General features: G+C 38.2%; 3 protein-coding genes across 3 annotated transcripts in view; 1 reads left to right on the forward strand and 2 right to left on the reverse strand.

The window, feature by feature from the left end:
* il11ra (interleukin 11 receptor subunit alpha) overlaps window positions 1-1,636 on the reverse strand; it is a 31,389-nt gene extending 29,753 nt beyond the window's left edge. The window contains exon 1 of the mRNA XM_058064209.2: window positions 1,491-1,636. The gene's annotated coding sequence lies outside the window, so the exon portion shown is untranslated. The remainder of the gene's footprint in view (window positions 1-1,490) is intronic.
* A 2,292-nt stretch (window positions 1,637-3,928) lies between these two features.
* LOC131119948 (cystatin) lies at window positions 3,929-6,937 on the forward strand. The gene is made up of 4 exons (XM_058064848.2): window positions 3,929-4,130; window positions 6,114-6,265; window positions 6,349-6,450; window positions 6,558-6,937. Exons 1-4 carry the CDS (start codon window positions 4,043-4,045, stop codon window positions 6,651-6,653), a joined length of 438 nt encoding a protein of 145 aa, XP_057920831.2. The 5' UTR covers window positions 3,929-4,042; the 3' UTR covers window positions 6,654-6,937.
* Window positions 6,938-7,107: 170 nt separating this feature from the next.
* rassf6 (Ras association domain family member 6) lies at window positions 7,108-10,988 on the reverse strand. The gene is made up of 10 exons (XM_078794311.1): window positions 10,852-10,988; window positions 10,409-10,487; window positions 10,085-10,245; window positions 9,878-9,972; window positions 9,011-9,210; window positions 8,824-8,925; window positions 8,671-8,722; window positions 8,473-8,591; window positions 8,034-8,131; window positions 7,108-7,910 (listed from the first exon to the last, which is right to left on the reverse strand). The coding sequence occupies exons 1-10, from the start codon at window positions 10,920-10,922 to the stop codon at window positions 7,835-7,837; spliced, it is 1,053 nt and encodes a 350-aa protein (XP_078650437.1). The 5' UTR covers window positions 10,923-10,988; the 3' UTR covers window positions 7,108-7,834.
* Between the last annotated feature and the right edge of the window lie 341 nt (window positions 10,989-11,329).

The following is an 11,329-nucleotide window of genomic DNA, read 5'->3' on the forward strand; positions in this document are numbered from 1 at the left end:
ATACATTACAATACATTTATATCCTTAATGAAACCTGAAACCTGTAAAGCAGGGGTCGGGAACCTTTTTGGCGAATAGAGCCATGAAGGCCAGATATTTTAAAATGTGTATCTGTGAGAGCCATATACATTTTTTTAAACATTGAATGCAATAAAATGTGTGCATTTTTATGTAAGACCAACAGTTTTAGATAATGGGCTCTAATTACGTAGACCAGGCACACTACCCCACACCAATGGGGTGTGGCCAGCACACTTTCGTGAGCAGCGCAGTGTCTAATAATAAATCAAATACTTGTTGCCATTAATACAACTTCTGCTGCTGCATAATTTTGCACTATACTCAGTATATTTCATTCTTTTGGCCATCTTTGCCAGAAGGCTTGGTTCTGCAGCTTTAGTTATTTGACTAAAGAAGGAAAGTTTATATTTACATGTTTTTTTGACATCTCAATGACCGAGTCATTGTCGACTACAGCATTACTCAGTAATAATCAAGTTTTGGTGTTTGACCTGGAAAATATCATCAGGAAAGATAGATATGGTTGGCCGTATTGCAGTAGAAAATAGATGGATGAATTAAAATGCATAAGAAAGTTGTTGATTTTGAATATTATTTTTAACAGTCATTTCTGTGATGTTTACTTTAAAATGTTAGCAAAAATACATTTTTATTGTGGTAAGAAATGCTTGAGAGCCAGATACAGTCATCAAAAGAGCCCTACCTGGCTCCCGAGCCATAGGTTCCCTACCTCTGCTGTAAAGGCATCAACCGAGGATCACCTGTACTTACCGTGTTCTCCTGTTATCAACATTCTTTTGTGGTCTGAAGATGCAGAACAGTGGCCTCTCCTTTTACGTGATTAACCTTGATCAACATGTCCTTTCTAATTTGAATGCCACCCAAGAAGCAGGGCCACAAATTGGTCTTATTTGAAGCAAAATACCTTTTTTACTCTATTACTCCATGGTCGCTGTGTGTGCTGGGTCTGTTTGCATTCCTGTTGGGCTCTATTTAAAGCCTTGATCACTCCACTGGCTGCAGGAATGCACATCTGTAGTCCCTAAGACCCTAAGACCAATCTCCAGTCTCCAACTCTCCACGGTGGCAGACTGGCATGTGTACAGACAAGTACTCAAAGAGGATGTTTTTGATGACATTGGGGTGTGCATTGGGGATATAAAGCAATCAAACTACCCCAATGAACAATGGATAATGAATGTGGTTTGATCCAGTGTCGCTTCAAAACATGATCCACTGTGGCTGAAAGTCACCTTGTCTACCAGCTCAGTTCATGATGTTTGGAATTCAATGTTTTACTATAGAAGTGCACACAGCTTGACGCTTATTCCACTGGGAATAAACATTGGAGTACGGTCCCTCCTGTAGCGACGAGTGAGCCGGATAAACTTTCTGCCAACCGCATGCTCAGCCACCCTGCTGCTAAACCCCCCTCCGGTTCGAAAGGTTCGAAATGACCAAGCACCTACCTTGGAAAATCTGCCTCCGATTCAAGCGCACATTATTCTGTTGTCGCCTTCCATGTTTGGAACTTTGAAGTTGTAGTAGTTGTTGTTCTTCGTTGAGAGGAGAGGTGATCTAGCGGCGGGACAAGCAACTCGGACGTGGAGAAGGAAGGAGGCCAGTCATGATAGCCGCAATTCCATTGGAAGAGAGAGCTGCCAATCATTAGGTAAGGGGGCGGGGTGTAACTGTAAAGCGATTATATTGAGTGTGAGGGAAAACAACAGTGTGTGAATGCGATTTGACGATATTTGAGTTTACATTTTGTTATTTTTCGATTTGCAAACAAGAATCTCAGGAAAGGCAGTTGGTCATATCGTCTGTCATTAATCGAATTGATGTGCAATTTAGGATAATGAATGGTGCCATGTCATTAACAATCACATTGCATCATTCAAAATAGATATGAATTTCTTACATGGGTGGCTCTCTATATAAGCTTACAGGAAGCTGGTCTATTTCTATATTTATCTGTCACAGAATATGAGAACATAAACAAATTAAAACCATTAATGGCTCCAGGGATTCATGCAAACAATTAACTGGATGTCACTTAAAAAAGAAAAGCTTTTAATAAAAAAAAAAAAAAAAAATACGAACCTGAAAACAGTCAAAGCTGCAAGCTCTAATATAATATACACGCCCACAAACTGTATTTTAGACATGGCAAATTTGTAGCATTGTCAACTGCAATAACCCAGTGTATTTGTGTAATGTGTTGTAAATTTAGTTGGAAAACACAAACATGCATGTTATATCTTGTATATCTTGATTCATTTAGAATGAGTCACAGCGTGGCATCAGGTCAAATAGCCATCCAAAAGATGTTTTGTGACGTAAATGTCTACTCTACTCTACTTAAGTGGCCCTGCCAACTAACCCGCAACTCATCCAATCAGAACTTACGGCTTACGGAACAATGTGGGGGGCAAGTCACTATTGATACACTACACTGGAAGTATGCTTCAAAAAGTCAGACCTATCCCTTTAACACTGAGTTACTTCATGCGCCTGGACACCTCTTGATTTATGTGTCATTGTTTTCAGAATGATTTGTAATCATTGCATGTATGTGTAACATTAGTTGCACTGCTTTACTGTTGTTTTGCAGACCGCAGCAAAAAGAGCATAAAGTCCACACTTCACCGCAGTGAATTAATAGAAAAATTTATTTAATATATGAATCAAAGTCGTTTTATTCTGTGCTTCAGGTCAAATGTATGAAGGGCAACGGGACTGTGAAAAATGTGGGACAAAAGGTTTATTCCATGCTATTCTATTGTCAAATGTGTCTCTGACTAACTGATGACACCTGTTGAATATAATGCATGTTGCACCCCCTTCTGGACGTTTGGTATCATTGCACAACGCCGTGGATAGATTCAGCATCAGGCAGTAAAGTAGGTCACTGTAAGAGAGGCATTGATTTGGCAATATAGTACATTTATGATTGTGGTTTTTGACACATATCCTACTCTACCCGGGAGGGAAAAGACCAAAATTAATGTAAGTAAAAATCTATGCATGCAAACAAAAGGCGGGTTAAAGTAAATGTTTCCAATCATACCAAGACTTACCAACAAATTTATTTTTTCACGCAAAAGAACTAATTAACAGAATAAAAAAAAAACAGGCCATCTACCTTAATAGGTAGCAGCTGTACCATTACACCAGCGTAAGGTACCATGTTGTTTTATCTCCTATCTGGTCCTGTCTGAAATAAATACAATTCCAACTTTGTTTTGCTTGTTTGACATAATACTCGGACATTTTTTTGATACTTTAACAACTTTATGCTACTAAAATGACAAATGTTTGACAAATATATTCTTTATTCGCATATTTTGACATTATTCTCGTGAAATAACTTTTTCCGCAAGCTAATTTGTTTTTCATATTTTTATTTAAAAAAGTAACGTCTTTCTTAAATATTTTAACTAAATGCCACTAAAATGAGATTATTGTTCCTCATATTAGTAGTTCTTGTAAAATTCATTTTTTCATTTTCTAAATATTTTGACTTTATTTTTTGTGAAATTAAAGCTGTTTTTTTCCATTTCTGCTGTTGGTTTATTTAGTCCTTTCTTGTAAAATTCTTGCTGTTAATTTTTTCATTTTTTTTTTAGAAATTAGATTTTTAGAATTTGAACAGCCACAAGCCACATATAGCACCCCAGCCATACTTTGGACACCCCAGCCAATAAAACGAAACACATCCACGTGACTCCCGTCCACACAATGGGCACATATGAGCATTTGTTCCCACTATGGCGTCACAGCCAGTCAGTGGGTGGGTCGGCACTAACTTGTGAAACATACCAGGGCTTAAATTGTGGCTAGTCACCACCATTTCCAAACAACACACCCCTTCTCACTCGGGCTGCCCTCATTGTTGTGCCAGCACTCCAATACAGGCGTATTAGTCTGACTTTTTGTAGCTGAGTGACTTCCATTGCTATCGCCCTGGACAGACTGGCCATCTTTGTGAGGATACTTCACCAGCAACAACCAAGTCAAAATGAATATACCTCGGTCAGTGCTGCTTTGTCTGGCAGTTGTTGGGCTTTGTCTGGGAGATGAGCCTGTGGAGGAAGTCCTAGTAGCGAGTAAGTATAGCTTCAATTTGTGATATAAATTAAAACCATTACAGAAATGCATTTTTAAAAGACAATCGATGATTCCTGAGATTCTGTTGCTAGGTCAAAATGTCACTAAGAAATGATTTGAGGACTATCACGACTGTAAATATATCAGCACCACATATTGCATCAGTGAATTTCTGCCATTTAAAAGTAATACACGGCATATTTTTGTAGTTAGAGCATAGAAAACCCATTTATGGCTTCCTCAATGTGGATTTTACAACTATTAGAGACTTGTAGACATGAAAATAACACACTTGTAGTCACCTTTCCACTCACATTACCCAATATATTAGCTAGAAAATAATCAATTGAAAACATAAACAAGACTCTGGCCGTGTGTGTTTCAAAAAATGCCTTCCAGACGTGTGAACAGGAAGTGACGTCAGGATTCAGATGCGTTTTAGCTAGAGTATTATTATTATTAAATAATATTATTATATTATGTTATTATTACGCTTGTTATGAGATAAATGATATGATCAAGTCCTGTGCGTGTTAATATTGACACCGAGTAGTCAGTGTAGGCTACAGTTCATAAAAGTCTTGAAAGGCCTTACAGGCAATTTTGCATTTTTTTCTCCATGGGAAAAATTGCCTCGTTTTTTGTATATTTCAGTTTTCGTCCATCCTTTAGGAGCAAACTAATAGCAAAAACCGAGGTGTCACTGTACTGTACTACAACACAGCAGCAGTTCTAGCTGATAAAAGACAATGGTGTACTGTGTAAACTAAAGCAATGCCAGACAGAATGACACCATGGCAAAACCGAGTGCGGCTCATTATAGTGAGTCAGAGGCAAAAGTCGTCATTGCTGTGCTGTTATTTCGTTTGGCAGAGCAGAGTTGGGTTTGGGAGCCACTTAGAAAGAAAAACAATCACAGACATTCAGGACCAAATGTGGGGACAAAGGAAGTATATTAGACTGCATTAAAAATATATAAAAACCACTGTAGGTGACCAATATTATGGGGTGTCCAAAGCGTGACCGGGGGGGCATTTTAGCACATTTGGCAAATATAATTCATCAAAAAAAAAAAAAAAAAACAAACTACAATAGCAGCCAAAAGGACATATCTGCAGTCATTTTTCAAGAAAAAGTCAAAATATTACAAAATGTGTGAATTTACAAGAATAAAATTTTAATATTAGGAAACAATAATATTTGGTAGCATAAAGTAGAAATATCTTAAATATTAAATTGTAATTTGGGGGAAATAAGGTTGTGAAAAAAGTAAAAATTTTAAAGTAAAAATATTGTGGGAATTAAATCATAAATACACGGGGCAAAAAACAGTGTTAATTTTACAGGAATAAAGTCAAAATATTTAGACAAAAAAAATTATTTTGTGGAGTTGAAATATATAGATAAGATAAGATTAGGTGTTATTTTGTAAAAAATTGATATGTTAAAAAAACATTTTTACAAGAATGAACTTGTAATATTGTGGGAAAAAATGTAATGTAAATGTAATGGAGTTGAAATAGTAGTGAAGCAAAATATTGTTTTATTTGTATTTGTAATGTTATGACAAACAAACAAAAGAAAATCATGTTTTTTTTTAAAAGGATGTATGATGGAAATAACGTAAAAATATTATTGGAATAATTTTGAAGATTATTGAACATTTACAAAGATTGTTTAAGAAGAAAGTTCACATATCTTCAACATAAAAAACAGTAGCAAAAAGTAAAAGAGCAAAATTGCTGCTTTTCGTGGGCCTCAATGGAAAAGGTTTGGAAGCCCCTGAATTTGCATAGAACATAGTAGCATACTGTAGATACAGTTTATGTGCAGCTTGGGATTGAAGGTGTAAAGTCAAGTGTATACCTCTCTTGTTGACTTCCGACACATCCATGTGTTTTGTCTTTTCCTAAGCTCCTAACTTACAAAGTATTTCCATGCAAAAATGTTTGTATCCTCTGTCTTATTAAATGACCTGAAAGGAAAAGTGCCTGTGTTGGGCGGCTGGTTTGAGAGCAATGCAGAATCACAGGAAGTGCAGGCTGCAGCTAAGCATGCTGTGGACACCTTCAACACGCACTCGAAGGCCAAGAGGTTGTTCAAGCTAGCATCCATCACGTCTGCGCAGACTCAAGTAAGCCTGCGTGAAAGAAGCATTACACAGCACCGATTCTGCGCACTGTGCATGTTAACCGTGTGCTCACCAAACCACTGCAGGTGACCAACGGCCTCAACTTCAGGATCGATGCAGTGCTGGGAAAAACCAAGTGTCTCAAGGCGAAAAATCATGACCTAAACAACTGCAATCCTGAGAAAAAAGTAAATATAACAATTCCATTTCCATTCAAATTCCATTATTCATATTAGTCCTCTAATAATGGTAAAATCATCATACTATAATGTCATTTTTGTTTCTTTCTTTGCAGACTCTCAAGTGCCACTTTGAGGTGATGTTCAACCCCAGTGGCAACAAATATGAGATGCAGAGTCAGAAGTGCAAAATGATTGTGCCCAAAGATTAAGAAACCCTTTGTTACATCTATATAAGCTCTATATTAAATACACTTCAAAGCATAAAGGGAAGTACAATGTAGTTTGTTGTTGCATTGATTTTATTTTAGAGTAAGTACAAAAGAAAATATACAATCCCAAACTTGTTGTGCAATCCATCATTTGCTGCAGTAAACTCTGATGCAGGTTTGACTTTAATCCCATACAGCACAATAAAGAATTTTGAAGTAGACTGATTCCCAAATTGAACTTATTGCACTGAAAATGAGAGTATATGAATGAATGTATAATAAGAAATAAGGTGTTTGTCAAACAGCACCACAGCGATTCTCCCAAAAAATAAACTTGCACAATTATTCTGAAGGGATGTACCCTGTGATTGGCTGGCGACCAGTCCAGGGTGTACCCCGACTCTCGTCAAAAGACAGCTGGGATAGGCTCCAGCGCCCCTGCGTCCCTAAAGCGGTAGAAAATGAATGAATGAATGAATTATTCTGAAGGGGTTATTTTTTATGCAGAGGGATGTTGTCTATTAATACGCCAATAGGTGGCGACAGCACTCTGTAGTGTAATGATGGGGAAATCTATTCCTCTTACTGATTCGAGATCTAATGAGTCATTCACTGATGTGAATCGGGTACTCTCGCATGTGACACGTTGCCTTACGTTCTGTAATATAGCTAACTGGAGCAGAGGTGAGAAAATGAACGAGTTAACAGAGACGAGTACCCATTAGTGCCCACTCGGCACATCTCTACTGTAACGCTATTTGAAATTGAAACCTGCTGCTTTTCATTATCCACCTCCATTAAATAACATATTTATTGTGTTGTGTTTGTCTATATGAATGTTACGTTTATTTTATATCAGCTGCGCCATACTTTGGAAGTGTTCAAAATCGCCATGCAAAGTGGCTAATGCTAATCGTTAGCCGTACAAGGGATTTTCAATGTAAATTAGCATCGAGGTAGCACATTAGTTTATGTGCATTTCCTTTATGTCGAATTTTATTTGTCCAGTTAAGAGCCACTGGTCCATCAAATATTTGCCACTAGAGACACAAGGTGGCAGCGTTCATTTTATATGTCACCATTTTTGGTATGGTTTAAATGGTTTAAACATTCCACTTTGTTTGTTGGCAGTCCAGTTAGCCGCATTATTGTGTCCATTGTTTTCTCCATGTTGCCTCTTATCACACACTGGTCTCAATGTGAGGTGACATCTTGCAGCTCAACATACGGGACAGGAGTCTGTGATGTTTATGGTATCTACAAGAGAAACACACTTTTTTTTTAGAAAAATACGCAACTAGTGCCTAAATTTGGATGCATATGCTAACTGTATGTAGCATACTGCTAGAATCTTAAAAAGCAGAAAAATCAGATACTAACTTGCTAATAACCATTTGAATCTCCCTGTTCTCCTCTTCTCTCAGATTTAGTATAACCTGCTCCAGGATGGGAAGCTCCAAGTTTAGATACTGGGCCACCTGATGAAGAACACAAATGGAATTAAAACACATTCAAACATTCTGGGTGAAATGCATCTTTGCACAAAGCATAATTACGAGCCAAATGTATCAAATCAGTGTTTTATAAAGGGCTCGGATCTATCTGTGGTGATTGTGATATCATTGTTTAATTTGCATGATTGGAAATTATGCAAAATTCTGGCCGGAGTGAAGATTTTCCAAAACACAGACTGAATTACTCACATTATTTCATGTTTTTAAATCTTATTTAACAACAGAAAAATCATGTGTGTTTAATAACACTCACAACTAAAACATACATATAATACAAAAAATACATCCCCAGGCGATACACTCACATCATTGCTGACTTCCTCTTCATCCATGTCCATCAAAAAGATCTTCATGATGTCATCAGAGGGTCCCTGCAGGATGCGCTCCCAAAGCGGCCGGTCTCTATTGTTCATCTTCCTCTTTTCTGCATACAGTATAGCATGACTTGCACAAATCAAACTTGTCTGATGACACTTTGGCGGTATCATAAAAACAAAGGTTACCACCACTCTGGTGAACACAGTATAGTGCAAACTCCTGAGGGTCATTCTCTATCTGCGAGGTCAAAAAAAAGTCATGTGTAGGTGTAAAGGCATTTGTAGTCAACTCACATTTTGGTAAATATGAATAAACATGGACTTTTACGCTCACCTCACCTTGAATTTGTTCAGTAGCTGTTCAATGACTTGGTTCGTGGCCATTTGACTTGTAATGCGGACCTTAGTTGCTGTACCAAAGCAAGGAGTGAAGATGGAAGTCTAGAGAACAAATTGTGACGTTTAAGCTTAATACGTACTACTGTTATGGGGAAAAACACAGATACTGTACGTATACTCAGCATACCTTATAGTTATAGAAGTGGCCGTTTATAGAAAAGCGGTGCTGTCTCTCTCTCTCTCTCTGCGCCGCTGACTTGCCTCGGCGACTTCTCCTCTTGACCAGTGAGGCATCGCTCATACAGCGAATCAGGCTGGACTCTGCCTCCAGCTCGCAGCTCTTCTGCCTCACAGGACGAAGCGTCGTGGTCTCATAAACAGAAGGCCCTGTGTATACAGTATATAGACACGGCTTGGTATAAAGTACCCGATACTTACGTACACCGGGAGTCGATTCAAACATGAAATATTTGATAGTGACTCAAAGCATAGTTGCATGTTACTTCCAGATGCATAATCTCCAAGGCAGCAGCATATTCTATGCCAAAAAGCATCCTGTCTGCCGGTCATTCAAATCTGTGTGCCTAACTGCGTCACAAGCTCAACTCAATGAATTATTATGGCCACTAGGTGTCGCCAAAAAGCCAACCATCACCCCACTTTTACTTCGAACTTCATATCATACCTTCTCAATGCTTTATATATGTGATTTGTGGACTACAATAGAGCAGATACACACAATAACCAGAAAGCTTTCTAGTTCTTCCAGTATCTGCACCTATTCAGCTTTGGATTTTGTGCTTCCTGTTTTAATTCATTCCACCCATGGCCCGCCTCTAGGCACGCCTACTCCACTGTGGTTGGTCACACACATCTGAGTCCTTAAGAGGACTTCCGGTGTTGTGTTGCTAGCTGCGAACCCAACTTTATAAGAGTTGATAAGCCTTATTTTCTAAAGCATGTTCCTGTCCTTTATATAAAATGTTACATACTAAAATATGTAAAGTTTTCAGGTCATAATAATAAAAAAGAGAGTGAAATCAAACCTATTAACCTGGTAGAGGATTGTTGACCACAGTTTGGTGTGCTGTCTCACCCATCTCATCTATCTGGTGAAGGTCGACATACTCCCCCCATCGCGACATGCCCCTGCAGAGACATTTAATTATATTATTATCCAAACAAGGCCATAGTTTAACACAGGCAAATGCTTAAATGTCATATTTGATATCAACAACAATGTCAAACTGCAATCTCCAACCTCCTGTTTCCGATTGGGCTGACTGGGCTCGTTGGGTCAGATGAGATGAGGGGAGCAAAGGGAAGCATCTGTTTCTCATCCTGTATTTTCAGCCTGATGGGTCTCTTCACGCCCCAGCAGATATTTAGGAAGCCCTCCACAACGACTTCGCCATCATCACCCTGTTTTGGAACCACAGCCAAATACATTGTCATTTTAAGGTCATAGATCCAAACACTGAATGTACCTCGGATGCTATTAGAGTACTAGTCCTGTCTTCTAGTGGATTTTGTTAGATTGTGTAGTCTAGTGGCGTGTCAAATGAGTATATTGCACAAGTAATACCTGAAAGTAACTGAGATGTAGTTGAATCTGGTCCTTTAGGAAGCAGTTGTAGGTGTTTATCAATGAGAGGAACTCTGCTCTGAAATTAATAGCAATGGATGACGATACACATCAAGCACATCAAGATAATGACAAATAAAATACTTGTGAGATTAAAAAAAACAGCAAAAATACACAATGATATCACATCATATTCTTCATAAAATTAAGAGCTCATAAAATATATTTTTTCAAAATATTTTGACTTTATTGTATTTTTTTTAGTTTTATGGTTAATTTATATTTTTAGGAGCCATATTTTACATGCAATAAAATAATCACAATAGAGCATCCACAATAAAGTAATTAAAAAAAATATCCCCCAGGCCACATTTTGGACACCCCTGTGTTAACAAACGGGGCGTTTAATGTTTCCGTCCTTATGATGAGAGTTGCTGACCCACCTGGACAGCGTCCTCCCATCTGCTGCCTGGACCACTGGAAGAAGAGCTGCCTTGTTCATCTCTGCTTTCATCAACTATTGCAGACAGAAGAGGCACACGGTAGTTTGAGTGCACATGTTGGCAAAAAGACTATAAATATTATACGAAATGGCAAGCTTGAAAGACGCCAACATTAAGATGCTGTCGATGCATTCCTGCACATTCTCCTAAAAATAGCAGAATTCCTGAATGGAAAAAAAAATCACACGCATTCAATCTTACGTTTGCTATTCCACCAACCGAGGGCTCCTTTTTATTTCTTTGTCTGAGGCGCTTTTCTCTCTCTCTCTGTCTCTCTCTCTGTAGTTTGTGTGTTATATTTATCCCTCTCTCTCACCATGCCTTCACTCTCTTACTCTCTTCAAAAGAGTTAATAACAGTACTCCACCCAGTAACCAGCGGTGACAGAGTGCACTTCTTATCCTTCACTCCGAAACAC

This window comes from Doryrhamphus excisus, linkage group LG10 (genome assembly GCF_037039965.1).
Source record: "Doryrhamphus excisus strain RoL-2023G ecotype Guam linkage group LG10, RoL_Dexc_Guam_v1.1, whole genome shotgun sequence".
In the NCBI taxonomy this organism is placed as follows: Eukaryota; Metazoa; Chordata; class Actinopteri; order Syngnathiformes; family Syngnathidae; genus Doryrhamphus; species Doryrhamphus excisus.

What these genes read in the sequence shown, in the direction of transcription:
- LOC131119948 (XM_058064848.2), top strand. Translation starts at nt 4,043, where the DNA reads ATGAATATACCTCGGTCAGTGCTGCTTTGTCTGGCAGTTGTTGGGCTT. An exon ending in GGAGGAAGTCCTAGTAGCGA is followed by an intron (nt 4,131 to 6,113) that starts GTAAGTATAGCT and finishes ATGACCTGAAAG; the next exon opens with GAAAAGTGCCTGTGTTGGGC. An exon ending in ACTGCAATCCTGAGAAAAAA is followed by an intron (nt 6,451 to 6,557) that starts GTAAATATAACA and finishes CTTTCTTTGCAG; the next exon opens with ACTCTCAAGTGCCACTTTGA.
- rassf6 (XM_078794311.1), bottom strand. Translation starts at nt 10,922, where the DNA reads ATGAAAGCAGAGATGAACAAGGCAGCTCTTCTTCCAGTGGTCCAGGCA. An exon ending in AGCCCAATCGGAAACAGGAG is followed by an intron (nt 9,973 to 10,084) that starts GTTGGAGATTGC and finishes ATGTCTCTGCAG; the next exon opens with GGGCATGTCGCGATGGGGGG. An exon ending in CTGTGTTCACCAGAGTGGTG is followed by an intron (nt 8,592 to 8,670) that starts GTAACCTTTGTT and finishes TACTGTATGCAG; the next exon opens with AAAAGAGGAAGATGAACAAT.